The sequence below is a fragment of the Megalops cyprinoides genome, chromosome 5 (genome assembly GCF_013368585.1).
Source record: "Megalops cyprinoides isolate fMegCyp1 chromosome 5, fMegCyp1.pri, whole genome shotgun sequence".
In the NCBI taxonomy this organism is placed as follows: Eukaryota; Metazoa; Chordata; class Actinopteri; order Elopiformes; family Megalopidae; genus Megalops; species Megalops cyprinoides.
The window spans coordinates 1250548-1269957 of NC_050587.1; the positions used below are offsets into that span (position 1 = coordinate 1250548).

Below are 19410 nucleotides of genomic sequence, written 5' to 3' on the forward strand. Positions count from 1 at the left end.
CCCTATAACATGCACAGTCACTTGTATTCAGATAGTCTGAAATGGCTGTTTAAATTTTACAGTAAAAGAAGTGAGTCTTACACAATCTAGGATTGCAATCGCTCGAGTTTGCAAAAAAAATTACCGCCAATAGGCTCAGCTAATTACGTTTCGCTTCTGCCCCCCAGTGGCTAAAAGTTGGTTTTGCATATTACCGCTGCTGTTCTGTTTGGTCCACGTACGTACCAGTGCTCCACCCTACTTGTGAGCCCTGTCGATTCGTTGAGAGTGCGCATAGTCAAAACATACGCAATGAATCTTATGAATTATAACAAGGATCAAAAACATATCCTGGCTCTTCAAGATTTTCAGACTTCAGTAAACCGGGACACACAGGAGATTAATGCGTTTGTTTCATGTTTGCGTATTTGAAAAATACGTTTGTGGTCACATAAACTACCACTAGGTTTTAATGAGTCACTCTTATCATTAAACATTAAACAACCGCCTATGCTTTGTGTAGTACAATGCTGGATGTGTATCCAGCAAGTGATGGAGGGAGATTTTTATGAAGGTAGAATCGTGCGTAATCAATTGCGTGCACTGCCACCTTCTGGATGCTTGTGTTAGAACAGCCACAGCTTACGGTTTCTTGAGAGCAAGTTGTAAATTGCAAATCGTGAGCCGCGCTTCTTTCATTTTTGGCACTCAGACTGGCGAGAGAAAGCGGCCAAAAATCACGTGATAAGATTACGCTCCTGAGCGCTCAGACCGGAAGTTACAAAACGCAAATCCTGTGGTAGTTTTGCGAGTAAGAAGTTGCGATTGCAATTTGTTGTAGTTTTGCAGATCGCAAGTTACAATTGCAAACTCCAAAATGCGCTTTCGCAAGTTGTGAATTACAACTGCGATTAGTGTTTCGCTTTTACAGTTCGCCGTTTACAAGCACAAATCATACTCTGCACTTCTTCGTATTTAAGGCACGATTCTACCTTCATAGATTTTTAGCAATTATATCACGACAAAAGGGGAACAAATTTAGCAGCAGGCGCAATGAGTATAGAGTCTACAACAAAGAATGGTCATACAAAACTACATTCGCTAATCCAGTTGCTAAGGGGCATCCACCTAAAACATCCCGTTTAGACATGATGAAAATCCGAGACCATCACTGGCACAATGGTTTCGCGGCACCGACGGTACTGTAACATGGTGCGTTAAAACTACAGCATTAACAAATGGTTACTATGCCTACTTTACAGAAAGACGCAACTGTTAGGCCGGGGCCACACCAGTTGCGTTGCGTGTGCGTGACGGCTACGTCGCTGAACTGCTGCGGCTCGCATGCGTGTTTGTCCACACCGCCAGCGTTGCTGCTACTGCCAGCCCTATCTTTCTATACTGAGTTTGCCGTTGATAACGGCCATCAATAATGGAATGTTTGATTTAATTTCGTTATAAATTTCATTTATATTTAGACAGAATTTGAAATGGATACAGGAAGTGTTCAGTTTAAATATTTTTTTCATGTCTGTGACATATTCTACAGATATAGACATTGAAACTAAAGGTGTAATGTTGCTAGTATGATGTCAATATGACTATCAACAGATCATTTTCACTGCCTACAGTGGCGATTCTAGACTTTTTTGACTGGGGTGGCCCAAGTGGAGCACTGATTCATTCAAGGGTGGCATGAGGATAACGCAACATCCACAATAACAGAAATAGGCGCATAACGAATATTTATAATGCCCCCCAAAAGCACTGCAAGATGCTAAATTAGCACAAATACAATACAGGAGATAAACCATAACCCATGAACTAACCATATGAACACCATATTCAGAGGATGAATCTGCAAAGAAGGACAAACACGAAACACCATATGCTCACGTCATCCTTTTTTATTTGAAGAAATTCAAATACAAATCAACAAACACATGCCAACTAAATAATGAAAAGATCCTACTCCTAAAAGGCGTTTTTTTACAGTAATAATTTAATGTTTTTTTTTTACAATGATTTAACTAGCTAGCTTCCTGGTGAGCTTTGTAGTTCATTGTCAAGCTAGCTGACGTTAGCTATCTAGCGAGCTAGCTCCCTTGCTAGATGGGCAGACAGCAATAGTGTTATAAACTAACACACCCTAACAACCAATAAAACACACAGAACTGCTGTTTCTTGGCTATATCAAAACGTGTACTTAACTTTCTCAACTCAATCCCGACTCCCGCGCTGCTTTGAACAACCGAGTACATCAAGAAAAGTCCCGCCTTCGACCTGGTTGATCCAGGCCAATCATAGACTAGGATTTTTGGGTAGCAAACCAGGCTGGCCCGTGCCCCCCGAAGCTGCCCCAACCCCCCCGCTTGCCCTGCCCCTAACTGTCTGTTTTTGCTGAGAACCGCGTGCGACACGCCGAATCTCTTGGTGAGGCGCCGCTGCCGCGAGGCTCGAGCCGCGCCTTAGTCGCGCTGCTCACGTAGGTTTGTGTGGCTGCTCTAATCCGTTAACATGGGCGCCGAAATGAAAATCGAAACGTCACGTGACGCATCCAGTGTGGCCCTGGCCTGAGATGAAAACTAGTTCCCGCACTGAACAAATATAACTATGTTGCAACTCTGTTGTGCAGACAAGCTTGAATATTCCCCGTGCGGAAAAGCAAGCGACTACACGGACAACGCAGGTGTTGTCACATGATCTAGCAAAGACGACAAGGTGTCAGATGTTTGTATAAACCATTTACACCATCTATCTTGTCTATTCAAAGTTAGACAGTTGTGACTATAGCCCACGTGGCTTACATTTATTTATGTAATGGACCAAGTGTGGGTATTTATTTTGTGGCCGTTGAGATTGTGCCCAATGCATGTATCTTAAAGATGGCACAGAAGTTAATGTTTGTAAGGAGTTAACCCTCACGATAGGGTTACGGTGGTTATTTATGTAGACCCCAAAAGGGTCTAATTCTCGGTACAGACATGTGAAGTATACACCCAAACAAACTATGTCGTGGTAGGTTGCATACTCGCCATACCAAGTGACTATGGTCCCAAACCCTTTCCCTAGTAAAACCAGAAATTTATAAAAACCACCGTGCACATATTGTACATAAAGCATACATTCAAACAGGTGCTCTGCGTATTCCAGACGCACCACATTATACGAACGACTTCATTTAAGTTGATTTACAATGTTCTCAACTGGTAGCATTCTAACTTCAAAGAAACGTATCTGGCCCTGCGTGTTCTGGGGCTTACATGGATATGTCCGATACCTTCTTTACTCGATCGACCAAACTGTTTCCCACTGAACCACAAAGAGCAAGCGAAAAATTGTACCTATGTCGAAACACTAAGCTCCTGTTTTTTTTTTTTTTTAGCATGTCGGGTGTATATATTTCGGTGTAAAATATACATTTGTTACTGTATACTTGCAGTATTTCGGAAACACACCCTAGCGTCTTACCTATTTTTAAAGTAGTCACATGTTAATGCCAGTGTTGTCCGTCTAGTTTCTCCCGTGCCGGAAAAGACAAAGAGAAACTTCCTGCTGCGGTTACCTTCAATCATTGGTTCTCTATGAAGGCTGTTATTATTATCGGACTCGTAACTGGTCCGTCGGTCGAATCGGAAATAATAATCTATGGCTATGTAGGTAGCATTATTATGTACAGCAGCTTTAGCTAGTTGTAAGGTTAAGCAGGAAGGAGATTGGTGACTGCCGTTTTATCGCAGATATAAAACTACATTTGTGTTTTGTGGTAAGATTTTATTTTTCCCCACACATGTAGCTAAAGTCCTGGCCTTGTTCAGTGTCCGTATGCATAGTGTTTCGAAATGTCGGTCTACCTAGCTAGCTGCCTTTGTAACTAGCAGTAGGACGTAAAACCAAAGGGACGTAGCTGCTTGGCTAGCTATCTCGCTAGCTGTTTCGAAAATATATTACTTATAATAAACGAGAACAAATTCAAAGCTAATTACTTTGCTTAGTGTAAACAAATCTAGCCGGGTAGGTAGCTACCCGTTTTGAACTCGATAGCTGGAAGCTAGCTCGATTGAGCTGTTGGTTTATACTGGGTGCAGTAAAGCATTTCTGTAGACAAGTTAACTTCCCTGAACACTTGAATTCTAATCAAGCAGATAAGACAGCTACCTATCTGGCCGATTCAGGTAACGTTAGCTAAAATCCCGATCCACCAATAGCAGTCTCTGTGCCTCAATAGTAGAAGGGCGGCCTAGTTGGAGAAAATCCACGTTTAATTGGATTTACCAGCTGTAGCAAGCAACCAAATGTTTTAACTGTTCGAAGTCTGCTTATGTAGCTAAATAGATTCACATATTTAGCAAAGTGCAACATAATGATTCTTAACGTCATGGTGCTTTTTCTAACAGTCCATTAACAGAAAATACTGAACGGCCAAGGGAATTGTAAGTGTATATTCAGTGAAGTATAGTTTCTGCTGTGTGTCACCTTATTTAGATTTACTGTCTTAACACTGCATTCTGGTCCTATCGATAGGTTTTTGAAACTGAAACCACTGCACTCGTGACAGTAAACGGGTATTAATCGGGCATATTAACCCCAAGTCTCTTCCTATCACTCCTTTTTAAACAGATACCTTTTCTGGCTTCGACATAAGAGGTATTTTGAATGCGTTTCGTTTTTCATAGTATAGAGGACTACAGTGGTACAGAAAGGTGTTTTGGTGGCAGTACAGTGGATAGTGAGCACTGTAAGATGCCATGTGGTGTTGAGGTGTGCTGGCAATAGTGAAGGTTTGTGACTCTGAATTTACCACTGGAGAATGACACCTGATGGGAGCTATTAAATGCATGCCTATATGTTGATGTGAATGCAGACAGAAGCTGGCATTAATTTAATACATTTCACTGTTTAGCTGGTATGACTGTGAATATGGTACAGGCTCACAAAAGACAACCCCCCATGGCGTTTTTCAGATTTGTCCACTTGTTCATTAAACCTTTGCAGGAACATGTTATGAATGAGCTGTAGCATGTTTTCTGAGAGGGCGTGCCCTGGAGTATGTACCACCCCCCTCCTCTCCATCTGTGCATGTATTTTTTATGGACTAATATGGAACCGAATGCAGTGGCACCAGCCACCAGGCCTCTGGTGCTTAGGGGTACAGAGGGATCCATTTGCAGCTCCATTAATGGGTGTATTTTTTTTCCAGAATGCTATGGTGGTTAGAGTCAGCCCTCTGTTGAGTGGATCAGCAGAGGATTCCCATTTTCAGAAATATGGGAGCAATTTTGGGTTACACAGGAAGTGAGTTTCAGGCTGAGTGACCGCATCTCAGTAAACACAAAGGTCTCTGTTGACTAAAAACTGAGGGTTGGGCTTTGGACTTTAGGGTGCTTATGTTCGATCCAGAAAAAGAATTGTTCTTACCAGCACCTAATGAATATTGGGGAATCATTAAGGAACGCATGAGTTAGACATTTTACCACCTTGACAATGCACACATGTCCTTCTGCTTTTCTGAATGGTTATCGTATGACATGGACTCCTGATATTGGGTTGATTCGGAATAGGCTATGTGTCTGGCCTCACTCACATGTTCAAAAATCATGCAACTCAAAGTTCAGTCAGCATTGTTTCTCTCATATTAGGTCCGAGTTTTAAAATAAAACAGGACTGTGAATGTATTCCAGTTAGTAGCAGCTGTGGCAGTGTATTCCATTGATATGAGACCATCTAAACGTCTGTGTTCTGTAACATATTCCTCAATGAAGTATGCATTTGTTCTGGAGATGACAGTGCTAGAAGAGAAACAGTTTTAGAATTATGTTACACAATAACCTTATGTAATTGCAATTATGATTCTGAAAATCTGAGTCAGATATTAGCCTGAGTGAATGTGGCTAAATTAAAAAAAGGACCGCAGACAATTTTATTGGGTTTACTGGAAATTATACCATTGTTGCCTGTTGGTGTAAGTACGGTAATTGGAGGATCTGGTGAGCTTCATGTAAAAACCATTCAAATCACTCCATCGCTCTCTCTCTCTCCTGTACATCTAACATGCAAAGTGGCCCAGGTGAGCAAGGCAACAATGACGACGCTGGACGACAAGCTGCTCGGGGAGAAGCTCCAGTACTACTACAGCAGCAGTGAGGATGAGGACAGTGAAAAGGAGGAGGAGGAGGCAGACGACAAGACCATCCGCAACCCGGACGTCCTGGAAGTGGAGTACAGCCAGGATGGCAGCGCCATGAACACAGGTGAAATCCCCCACCCCTGGCATCTCTTAGGGCATACTCACACTAGGCCCGGTTGCCTTATACCATGCCCCAGCACGATTGTCCCCCGTCCCCACTCCCCCGCTGGCCTGCGTTCACATTGCACTTAGCGTTCCGGGCCCGAGCACGCTTACGTCATCACGATGCAACTTTTTGTGTTGAAGAAAAGCGCTCTCGCACAGCACAATGGAGTTCATGATTGCACTTACTTTGTGGCTTATTTGGAGTGACACACAGCCCGCTCACATGCCTTATAAATTTATCAATTATGCAACGCAGCAATTTTCATTTAATCGTGCTGCACGTATAAGATTTTTACAGAGGCAGCTGACATTTCAGTCATTATGCTAAGGGACAGACCAATATTTTGTGGCAGTACATTGCAGTAGCCTAATCACAATAATGTTAGCTAATGTTAACCAGTTAGGGCTACTACTTGTGTGTGCGCTACTGTCATCTTTACAACAACAAGCATCTTCTATTACTGCTTAGATAATACACTTTTCAATTCATTTGAGAATATTTGGGTTAATAACGGGTCTGGTTCTCACCTTATTGATGAACGTGAATTGTAGTCTGCGAGTAAGCAGCCCCAAATTCCTCCCTCAATGTCCTCCCTTAGCATAATGACTGAAATGTCAGCTGCCTCCGTAAAAATCTTCTTATACGTGCAGCACGATTAACTGAAAATCGCTGCGTTGCATAATCGATGCTAACTGGCTGGAGAGCTAACGTATAGCTATCTAGCGATAGATTTGAGAAACATAGCTAGTTAGCTAATAGGCTACCTATCTGAACGATTGTTGAAGACTAGCTACTTAAACAGGTTGGCTGCTTCCTTTGTGATACTCTGACTAAGCCCCTGACAACAGCAATATGCTTACATTGCCACGTAAAGTATGATTAGTTTTATTTTGCTTGCTAGAAATCAGCTAATGTGGGGATCCACAGAGTTATTTTTAGGTATAGATCTACAGAACCAATCAAATTTTGGAGGTTGCCAGCTTGTTATATTTAAGGAAGTCAGCTGGCTAATCAAATGATGGTTTAAAGGAATTATTATGACTGGGTGTGTAACTAACAGATATCCAGCTAACTGTTGCTAAAACGGATATATTTGTTAAATGGGACAGTCGCATCATTGACGTCTTGTTCGAGTTCCGTGCTCAGGCACAGTTAGCTATCACACTGATGCGTACCGTGCCCGAGTCCAACTGAACCGTGCCCAAGCCCACCTCTTCAAGCGGGCCTAGGCACAGTTCCGCATACCGTGCCCGGGCACAGTACGAAGCAATCACACTTGTCAAACGAACCAGACTTTGGGGATGAAACGTGCTTGGGCACGGTACGGATTGCCTAGTGTGAGTACACCCTTAGGCAATAACCCCTTTTGCCGGCTGCCCAGTCTCAAGGCTGCCTGCCTTTCGCATGGGGGGGTGGGTATCCTCATCTCTCCAGAAGTCTTTTCTGACACAGATCATTCAAGTCCCTGAAGCAGCTGACTAAATTTCACAAATAACTGTGTAAGCAGGTTATTCAAGGTGAGATACAGGTTTAGGTAATTTCTGAGACCATACTGTTGTATCCTTTCATTTATTTTCAATTGAGGGCCAGTTTGGTTAGATGGGCACGTTTGGGTAGATGTTTTTGCTGAGCACGGCGATTACTCATGTATGTGACAATGGCGGGCGTTTGCAGGGCCAAAGGGTGTGATCAATGACTGGAGGAAGTACAAGCAGCTGGAGACGGAGCAGCGGCAGGAGCAGAAGAAGGAGATGGAGCGGCTCATCAAGAAGCTGTCTATGACCTGCCGCTCCCACCTGGACGAGGAGCGTGACAAGGAGAAGCAGAAGGAGCTGCAGGACAAGATCAATGGCAAGGTGAGGGAGGGGGGAGAGCGGCCAACGTGAATCACACAGGACCACGTCACAATCGCTGCATGTGAATCAGTCATCCTTAACTAAAATATATTGTTTGAGAATGAAATCCATTTCTGATACCTTGAAACCGTACCGTTCACCTGTGCTGCATGCTTATGTATGGAGTCTGTGAAAGGGCATAAATCCATTTAATAACAATTAAATATTGATTTAATTGTATTCATGCACTCATTTAGCATAGACACAACTATTGTCATTGATATTTGTTACTTTAGACAAAGCAAAGAAAATGGGGAAATTCACACTACCACTCTCTGTAACCTCAATGGAACAAAGTGGTATGAAGTATTGTGCCACTTAAGTGAAACAAAAAATGTGTTGTCTATGAAAAGTGTTCCCTCTGCTCAGCAAATGTATAAAGTGGGCGTGTATGAGCAACCCATGTAGTCCTGCCACAGCTGTTGGCTGGGGACACCTGGGTGGCATGCTGCCCCTCTGGTGATCTGATGCATGCATGCCCCCTCCCCAGATGACCATGCAGGAGTACAACATGCTGCAGGAGGACGAGGACGATGAGGACTTCCTGCAGCAGTACCGCAAGCAGCGCATTGAAGAGATGCGCCGGCAGCTGTACAGCGGCAAGCGCTTCGGCCAGGTCCTGGAGATGACAAGCGGTGAGGAGTTTCTGGAGGCCGTGGACAAGGAGGACAAGGGCACGCTGGTGATGATCCACATCTACGAGGGCGACATTCCTGCCTGCGAGGCCATGGCTGGCTGCCTGCTGTGCCTGGCGCAAGAGTACCCACTGGTCAAGTTCTGCCGCGTGCGAAGCTCCGTCATCGGCACCAGTGCCCTGTTCACAGGCAATGCCCTGCCAGCGCTGCTGGTGTACAAAGGCGGTGAGCTCATCGGGAACTTTGTGCGCATCAGTGACCAGCTGGGTGACGACTTCTTTGCTGTGGACGTGGAGGCGCTGCTGCAGGAGTATGGCCTGCTACCAGACAAGGCAGCGGTCATCCCCACCTCCATCCGCAACGCCGCCATTGCGCGCCATGCCCAGAGCGATGACGACGACAGCGATCTGGACATAGATTAGCACACTCCAAACACACACACACACACACACACACACACATTCTCTGAAAGTAGATACATGCAGGGCTCTCCCCACTGTTTATTCATTATGTAGGCCCTGTGGCACCCCTGCCTGTTAAGTGTTTAAATGGTGTGTGTTTGGGCAGTCCCACAGTAGATGTGTGTTTGTGTTAGTATTTCTGTTTGTGTTCCCTTCCCTCAAAGCTCTGAGCAGGTGTGTCCCCCCCGGACACACACACACCCTTATGATGAAACGCTCTGGAATAGGATGCATGAGCTGTGGATCTCTTCTCTGCATGAACAGAAATGCCCGCAGTTATCAGCTCGAGATATGGTGTGTCTCAACCCTGATGTTTCACTACCTGGTTGACCATTGTAAGACGTGACGGGCGGGACTGGTTGTGCTGCTAATGTAGATGTTCTCAAACCATTTCTCCTCTCTCCATTTCTCAGACCTAGAGACTTCCAGAATTTCTGTGCCACATCAGGTCTGTCCACCAAGGAGCTCTTCTTTTGTGTGGTGAATATTGTCAATGTCAGAGCAGTCAGTAAACAGTTAAATCCATGTTGCTAAATAGAAGCAGTCATGGTTTAGATTCTCATTTTTAAGAATCATTTTACGGTACTTAATTGGGTCTGGATGCACATAATTCTCATAAAGAGAATCACTGAGTGCATTGTGGAGCCAAAGGCATTGTCAGACATTGTGACCTGTTCTGACCTCAGTAGCCTCAGTGGTATTAGAGGTCAGGTTGGTCCAAATAAGTGTAACTTCAGTTAGCCTGTACATTTGAATAAAATGCAACACAATTTAAGGAAATGTCCATTAAAACAGCAGTTATTCACTGATAGTTGTATGTATTGAGTTGATGTCAGTGATGCTGTTGGTAGAACAATGCCAAACCTGGGCACCTGCTGATGTCAACATGTGCGGATGTTGACCCGCAACATCTTCTGTTTATGACTTGGCACAATTGCCCAATATTTTCATAGCAATGGTGTTGGAACAACTCACCTTGTGGTCTCTTTGGTTGTTACAGTTTAACTATTCATTGGACAAAATGCATTTCCTGATGTACCAAACTTTCTCAATTTTATTGGCAAAGCTGGGCCTCCAGACTCTTTCTGTACTGGAAGTAATAATTTTGGTCGTAGCTTACCCAGCTAAGCTCATTCTTATTCAAGGCTCAGAACTTTGTGTGGACAAAAGCCAAAAACCCTCCTAGGACTCTTATCATTTCTAACACACGTCACAGAACCCGTTCCGCAGTGACTTCACAGTCAAAGTTACTTGCTTGTTAAGCATGAATTAGTGAACTACTCCGGATTCCATTTGTTGCACATGTTATAATATGCATACATTCCCCTGTAAAATGTGCTCTCAATATTATTTATTATCAAAAGGAATGTTGGTATCAGTCTGTGTGCATGTGTATTATGATTAGTGAGTGCAACAATATCATATTCTTAGACACAAGAAGACAACTACAAAACCTTGGGACATATTTCTTAGTTTTATACATTTTCTATGTCTTACCAGTTTGAAAACTATTGCAAATAAATTATTATTCCCACTTGGACTCTGTATTAGTATTTGTGTTGATATACAGTGGGTTATGGTGGGTAAAAAGCGAGAGGTAGAAGTTAATACTCAGATGACCCAAATTTGTAATCTGTCTGTATGACATGGTTCCTCCTGCTGACTGGGAGTTATCATTTCAACAAAATACAGACATGCATCTAATCTTTAATTGATGTATGTATGATCAATGAAAGATTGTGGAATTTCTCTTCTAAATTTGCATAATTCATAATGGCATCTTTCACACTGAGTTGCAGTTGTATAACAACATGACAATAAAACATTGCAAAATGAATAGAAAACTTGACATTTGGAGTACTTTATTAATTACATCAATACTAATAATCAGTCCATTTACAACTATTATGAAGCATTGTATTTACACCACCTATAACAATAAACCTATTTAAACACTAAAGACCACACAGTTCCTGCATTACTCTTTGAGTTGGAGCACCACAGTGCAAAAATGCACGTGTACAAATGACTCAGACGAAGAAGTAGAAATAGAAAATGGGGCGGTATAAGAATGGTTCTTTGGTGTGGCGGCCATTAATTCCTTGAAACATCCCTGAATACACAATACTACATACAAATGTCCCTGAATATGAAGGGACATAATGCTCTTGCCTCTGATGCTGCGATTTACCAATCTCTGAGGATTACGGTTACATAGATGAATGGGCTCAAAAGCCCTATATGTCCAAAGAGATCTGATTGTGCAGTCATTATGTGGCAACCACCTGACGTTTCATGTGCACTATTTAAAGAGTAACGTGCTCTTTGGAAAAAGGTCATTAAAAAGGTTTTTTGAAATTGCATGCATGCTTGGTCTGCATACCAGTGTCAAGCTTGAAATGCATTTGTACATTTATATATGCCTGTAATCTTCTTTAGGTTAATGCTTTACTGCACGATTTTCTGTGACTATGGGTGACAGATGTCATTTGTATGTGTTCTGTGGTAAATCACATAGCAGAGGCTACTCTCCAGGTTAAAGTACATTGCATATAATATTAACTAAAATGACAAATATACGATGTAATATCTCAACTGAATAAGAGACATTTGAATAATAAATAAGGAAGTATGAATAATGTGAGTGTATAGGAAACTTGTTTACTGAGGTGTCTTTAGGACATGATATTAAGGTCATTGACTGTTGGAAGACAATTTTCACACAATTACGTACTTTGTTACATACACAACAACATTATAAGTTTTGCAGAGTATCACATTCACCTATAACAAAGTAAAGACATAAAACACCAACACAATTTGTTAAAAATCAGATTGCTGAAGAGCAAGTGTGACTTTAGAAAGCAGGTTCAATTTGCCTCATACCATTGCCATTGTATGATATTTACAGTGTGCCTGTGTCCTCTTTAACCTAAGTGCCATCAGAAGAGCAGAAGACCCAGACAGGTAGAGATGGTGAGCAGCATGAGAAAGGGAGTCTGGATTGTGCTGGCCGCCCCATGGAGATCATGTCCACAGAATGCATGCTCCAAAAGGAGGTGCGTTTCTGCGCTTATGCCTGCAAGACGAGCAATCTTACTTAAAAGCCACCCATACACAATGCATGCCGGTCTGAAAATCGCACACTGACATGAGAATGTAGCTGAAGCTCCATTTCCATGTCAGTTCTTTGAACACATTTCCAGATAAATGACAAATAAAATAAGATGAAGGGCCATTTTATCACCATCATCATCTTCATCAATTGGGACGTATGAGATGCAAAAAAGTTTTTTCAAATCAGATAAAACCCTGCCACTCCATGCTTAGTGAGATGGTGAAATACTAAATACCTAAAATGACTTGCAGTCATTTAGGAAGGAAACTTGGCTTATCCTCCTTTTAGCAGTAGAAGATGCCTTTTATTGCTTTTTGTAGTAGGTTACTGAGATGACAAAATTATCTGCTCAACTTTATAATCAGGTGTCCATCTTTTGAGCGAATTCCTAGCCAAGGCTAATGAGATATACCCAGATCTGCCTGATGTTAGTGCCCCAGATAAATTACCTATCACACCTAGAAGGCAAGGTTCACCTGTGAAATCATGCAGTACAAGTTTCATTATTGATATTTTGTGAATGTCAGCAAGTGCAGGTCTCTACCCCCTTCCAGAATTCTACTAACCCTGCTGAACTCCAGAGAACTGGGAATCAAAATCTAAGACTACAAAACTCAATTCTGACTCAGAGGTCAGTCAGGCATCAGAGCCACATAGCACTTCCTGTGCTTCTGTACCCCTGAAACTGATAAATACGATAAGGGAGAGAAAACATACTTCACAGTGGAATGTGATTAATAGCCAAGGCCAGCACTATCCTGTGTATGCAAAGTAGCGATAACTTCCATCTCTCTCACAAAACTTTTTGTTTTAGCACTATTTAAGTCAATCCATGAGCCTGTTAATTTGTCTCAAACATCGAGCTAATACAGTCAATCTTGTTGAGCTTTAGGAAATTTTATGGCACATGGGCAAACCAAGCAGTAAGGATTTACCATGCTCTGTCCATTCCTCCCAGAGGTGCTGTAGGTCAGGATCATGTTCACCTCCTTTGTCTGTTCAAGGGAGAGATCTGCTGTTGATCAAATGATATTAAAAGTCTGTACAGTATAAGCATATTCTTTTTATAACGTCACCACACCATACATTGAATGGAAAACAGATACTTTACAAACGTTAATTCATAAACAGGCCAATAAACTGATCGCCCTTCAATTTCAGGACCATAAGAGTATGGATATGAACTTACCTTTGGAGTGGTTCCACAGCAGCTGTTTCAGTTCTCGGAGTGCCTGTGTCAGGTTTTCCAGCTGGTCATGCAAATGTATATTCTCCTCTATCAGAGCGTGGATGGTATCCTGAAGCTCAAACGTGAACCCCAATTTTGGAGCTATGGACACCGCCCATAATGCAAACGATAGCTGAATAAGCGACATTCTGTTGGTCTCCCTGATGGCTGAGTGGGTAGTTCTCAAAGCACAGCAAGAGAAGCCTGAGGTTTCATTGTTTAAAAAAAGTGTACCACAACAAATCCAGGTCCCAGGAAATGCTAAACTATTCTGTTAACATAAAGTTGAAACAAACAAGCTGAATACAGACACATTTGTCAACCTAATGTGTTGGTGAATCCAATTTTTTTGAGGCCAAATGTGGTCAGATGCCAGTCAGCTACATTCAAAATCAATTCAATTCTTTTGCATGGCTGAGCCAGGCTAGTGTCAACACCCTGTGGCCCCGTTATCACAGGACCTCCTCAGCCCCTTTTCCATCATGCATTGATCTTGGCATGTCCACCACTGTAATGAAGCTCAAATCAGACATAAACCCAGTGCAGAGCAAAGACAAAGTAAACTATTCTATGCATGTTCTTCATGAAAAATATATTTTCATAATCAATTCCCTAAATTAGCAATCAATAGGAACTGTACATGTATACCCTGTTGACTTTTAATTAGGCATGTCCTACTTAGATGTCCTACTAGACTTGCACATGCGCTGTCAGATATCACTTTTTTCTAGAGGCCACATAGCCACTCAGGAAATCGATCACTTAGCCGTTTTCACATATGAACTCCGGACAAAAATTAAGCCTTTCAGTACAGTAAAGTAAAAAAAAAAGATTTTGTCCCCATAAAATAATCTCTCAAACAGCTGTCAACATCAAACAAAAATAATATATTTATTTTAACTGTCATTTATCATTGTATATTATTTACAATGACACAATCATCAGAGATGAACCAGTCAAAAGTAGTTACTAACAATTGCATCCCTTATTGCACGTCCAGTCAGTCCCTCATTCGGAGAGAACGCTGGAGGTTGGTCCGGGTCTTCAACAGGCTCAGGTGCATCATAAATGTCATCACAGAGAGGGACATTGCACCTGGTAGCGAAGTTGTGCAGGACAATACAGGCAAATATTATTTTGCTCGCTCCCTGTGCTGTTTTCTGTCTCTTCGAATAAAAACACTTAAAGTGACCCCACGCTGGCTATTCTATCTGTTGTTCTTTACATAGCTAGTAGCCTACATTGTGATATGTAGTCCCATTTAGGGCACTGGTAATCCGGATTTGGTAATCTTGAAAAATGTGTATCTGGATCAGGGTGATCCAATCCAATGTTGCTTTGAAAAACCGGCACAAAAGTAAAAAGGATTACCTGATCCTGGATAGCAAAACATGGGATTTCCAAATCCGGATCATTCTGATCCAGGTTAAACTTTTTGAACAACTGGGCCCGTAGGAGACAAGTTTTGGCAGTATAGCTATAGCTAACTATCTCTTTAAAGATCATTGGACTCAAAGTAGCATGTATTTGGACATATCCGCAATGTCAACGATACAGTGGAAAGCACGCGTACAGGCTCGCGGAAAACAGTACGAGGCAGATGTTTGTATTCTTCCGGTTTCGCGCCAGTCACATAATAGAAACGTCATCAACACACCCACTCGCTCGCGGTGGATTCTCCGGAACGTTGCCTGCTCTGTTCACACATGGGCTCACTCTGACATGAGGCGGACTTTGTACTAGGGAGCTGGCAGAACGAAGTCCGTCACATGTCCGGTCCGACTGATTTGGACATTTGCGATCTCACATACAGCTCCTCTCACATCTCACAAAGTGAGATTACAACAGATACCCATATCATTTCTACCACTCATTCCTATATTAAACCCATCAGACTTTACAATCCTACACAAGCTAGAAACCTGACCTCTAGGCACTCCTGCCCCTCCATGGCCATACATACCAAACTCACCATGCCTCCTCACTGCACCCAACCCCAACTAATGGAATGAACCATGTACACACCTGCTCACTATCCTCTGATGTCTACAGGTCCTGATGAGATTTCATATATTCCTCCATCCTGGACACCCATGGCCAAGTAGCTAATTTAGAATAGCAAATTTAATACATCCTAATATGATGGCACTGCAAGCTGGTCTGGATAAAAACATATGCTAAATACAGAATCTTCAAATGCTAACAGATGTGTCAATATAACAACTGGTTTGTAATCAGATGACAAACAGCTGAATGTGTTTAAACAAGTTTATTATGTCATTCTTATTGAAAGTTTATGCTGTCTTTGCAGCCCTTGAGCGCTTCTTCTTCACCACCACAGGCTTCTGGCTCTTCAGGATGGCGCTGGCACGGCGCAGGGCAGCCTGTCAGCAAAAAAAGGATTAACCTCACTATTACCCTTGATATCCCACCTTTACTTTACAGTGTGCTTAAGTAAAAGAGGTGCACAGATATGATCCAACATTCTTAATCATATCGCTGGATGACTGACACAGCTATGGAATTCCAGCATCATAAACTGTAGCTATTATAGACAAATAATTCACCAATTACATTGTTTGAAGGAAACAAAGCCTTTTAAAGGTCTCTTTAGAATTTGTCAACTATCACCTTATATGTTTAATTTCATCAGCATTAAGCCGCAGTGAGGTGGCCAAGGGCAGGAATGCTTACCATGCGCAGGTCTTTCCTGTAGTTATTCTTGCGGATGATGTGGCGCAGGCTGCTCAGAGTGGCACGCGAATTCTTGTTGATGGTGATTTTCTCATAAGATGTGGCTGGTTTGCGCTGACCTGTGAAACGGTTTGTTAAAAAGCACCACAGCATCAGATATTCGTATTACATGTTGATTTAAGAGTGCATGTCTCAGCTGTGATTCAAGAGAACAAGAACTGGGTTTACCCCTAATAAATGTTCTTCAATTCCATTACATATAGTACAATGCTCCTTGCACACAAGGTACAATTAATTTCTTTTGAGGAAAGCATTGTCCCATTAGAAAGCACTGTCCCATTAGAAATAAATGGTATCTGAACAGTTCTCCAGTGACACAGATCAACACCTACCTGCACGTTTCTTCAGGACAACGACAACTCCCTTCCCATCAGCAGCTGGCTCCACTCCAACCGTCTTCCTGTGCACAAGTCCATTAAAACGGAACGAGTTCTTGGACTTCAGGTTGTTGGGTTCCTGTCAACAAAACGAGAGAGAACTCAACACTTGTGTTTCAACTATTATGTTCTATCCTCCCCACACCTCCCAGTTACATAAGCAAAGTCAAAGTGAAATGGATCTAAGGGCTCTGTCATTACTTGTGCTAACTTTAATTTAAGCGGAAAGTATTTACCTTGCACAATACGGAACAAAAACAAAGCTAGGTATGGCCGGCCTTCACTATGGCTTGATCAGCCATTGTAGAACATGAAAATTGCACAATAAGACAAGACACTGTCACAAGAATAATTTACTTTTCTCACAGCCCAATTTGTCTGGGCAGGAAGGAATCCTGTCAATCTGCTTCACTGTACCACTGAAAGTGAGCCAACAGCACAGGCTTGGAAGAAACACCAAAGCCTCTGGCACAACATAACACTTCCACATGGGTAATTCATTTACCATTAACCATGTTCTTACACAAATGTTCCCAGCTACCTCGCTGCCCTGCCTATCAAGCCAACTGTGTGCCAAGAACCAGATATTCTAGGATTAGATTTTATAATTACTCTGCTGTTAATTACCACTGTCTAATTCAAATGTCTTCAGTACATTATACAACTTTAAGGCCCCGTTTACACATGGTTTTAAAATGCGTCTCGGGCAATCGGATCACAAGTGGACAGCGCTAAATACAAGTGTAAACAACCAAGACGCATTGTGATCCAATCACTCAAACCACCTGCCGAGATGGTCTGGGACGCATTTGACCACATATCTTTTGTAGTGTAAACACTAATGCGTCCTGAATGCATCCTAGACAAGGACGTAACAGGAAAATACGTCATCAATGCAGGACGTGGTGGTTGTTTTGGTGCCAGCGTGCCAACGCTCGAAAAAATGCTTTTCTAAATTTCTTCCTTTTGCGCTCTTTTGCAAGTTGCAAATGACTTTGTCCTGCTAATCTCAACAGTTGGAATAGCCCGTATATGTATATTAGTTCTTGAAACATGTTTGTTTTCTTAGCTAGCCCGTGCTAAACAAATCTGGGAACAGAGACTGACATAGGCGGGGTGACGTAGGCAGTAATGAAATCTGAACACAAGTGGTCAGCTGGACCCCTTGTAGACGCATGTTAGACACAGGTGTAAACTGCGATGTGTCTCGGCTGTCCACTTGTGATCCGATTGCCCAAGATGCATTTTAAAACCAAGTGTAAACAGAGCCTAAGCATTCTCTGTAATTCTATCTGCCCAGTGCCAGGCCGAAGCAGATAGGCTCCCCCTCTGAGCCGGGTTCTGCTCAAGGCTTCTTCCTGTTAATTAGGGAGCTTTTTCCTTGCCACTGTTGCCTTAGGCTTACTCTCAGGGGGTCTCAGGCCTGGTAACAATGTAAAGCTGCTTTGTGACAACTTGTGCTGTAAAAAGCGCTGTACAAATTGAATTGAATATCTGGAATAGTCTGGTTAGATCAGCAGTATTCCAAAACATTAACATACATGCAATATGTAGTCTTCCATTGTAATTCACTGTTTTATCAGAATTTAGAGGACAGGTAGTGATGCATTATATTAACAGAAGACCAATTAGAGTCTATTGCTAACTTCAGCTTCAAGTACCTAAAACTATTCTTTCACACAAAACTTTCACCCACAACATCCAGTTAATTGGAAGCCGATGCACTGAATTTAAGTACTAGATGAAAAACATTATGCCTTTATCTAACCTGGATTAGAAAAATGGTCAAAACCCTCATGCAAAGCACTGGAGACATTTAATAGCTACATCTGTGATTAACTACTCATGTGGGTTAAAATATAAAACATGCATCCAATAAACATGTCAGTGCATTGTGTATACCCAATCTCTGCAATGACTGAAGACGTACTCCATATTGTCAAGTACTCTAAATAAGCGGTTTACATATGTAACATTTCCTTTTAGAAATTAGGCACAGTGTATTCCATGTCTTAACTGAGTGTCTCAAATCGTCATTATACATGTTTGTGTCAATCAAAATACTAATGAATTTTCTGAATACTAAGATAATATCAGCGAGTTTACTGTAGATTCAAAGTTGGCTGGCAGGTAGCTGTAAGACTTACGGTGCTGTAGGTTTGTCCGTTCCTCTTAAGGAGGAAGCTGGAGCAGTTCCTGATCACCATCCACTGCAGATGAGACGACATGTTGACACACCTGGGTAAGGAAAAATGCAATCATTAATCCAATCACATTGCTTATTTAAAAACCCCGTCGAAGACCACACATTTGCGAACAAAACGGCAATTATGTTTGCAACCGATGATCGGGTTTCCCCAACTCTCTAGCCAATCAGTTGACATTGATGTTCCCGTACTATTAGGTTTTAGGTACATGCATACTTTCTAAACTTCTGTCAAATTTCAATCAAGAGTGTTATCTATGGGTATCTGTGGTGCGCGATACTCTGGCATTTGACACTTCTTTTCTCCTGCTAAATACGTTCTTAGGCAGCTATTGGCACATCACATAGCGTACACTGCTACTACGGGAAAGCGTGCGGCTTTCAGATTCATATAAACAGTAATTCACATCAAGAGTGGGGCTACCTAGGATTGTTTCCGGATAAACTCTTCCAATTACCTAGCT

At 42.2% G+C, this 19410-nt stretch overlaps 2 protein-coding genes across 3 annotated transcripts in view; one reads left to right on the forward strand and one right to left on the reverse strand.

Annotated features, from left to right (window-relative positions):
* LOC118777592 (prostaglandin G/H synthase 1-like) overlaps positions 1–11073 on the forward strand; it is a 46043-nt gene extending 34970 nt beyond the window's left edge. The window contains exons 12-15 of the mRNA XM_036528688.1: positions 4656–4672; positions 6039–6230; positions 7947–8128; positions 8658–11073. Coding sequence (XP_036384581.1) covers positions 4656–4672; positions 6039–6230; positions 7947–8128; positions 8658–9224 — 958 coding nt within the window. The 3' untranslated portion in view covers positions 9225–11073. The remainder of the gene's footprint in view (positions 1–4655; positions 4673–6038; positions 6231–7946; positions 8129–8657) is intronic.
* A 4790-nt stretch (positions 11074–15863) lies between these two features.
* On the reverse strand, positions 15864–19001 carry rpl28 (ribosomal protein L28). 2 transcript variants are annotated; one of them, XM_036529516.1, is made up of 4 exons: positions 18888–19001; positions 16696–16819; positions 16304–16422; positions 15864–15973 (listed from the first exon to the last, which is right to left on the reverse strand). In XM_036529516.1, the coding sequence occupies exons 1-4, from the start codon at positions 18966–18968 to the stop codon at positions 15893–15895; spliced, it is 405 nt and encodes a 134-aa protein (XP_036385409.1). In that variant the 5' UTR covers positions 18969–19001; the 3' UTR covers positions 15864–15892. The 2 variants fall into 2 exon arrangements, with proteins under 2 accessions (XP_036385409.1, XP_036385408.1); XM_036529515.1 differs by having other exon boundaries at positions 15864–15993; positions 18888–19000.
* Positions 19002–19410: the final 409 nt, after the last annotated feature.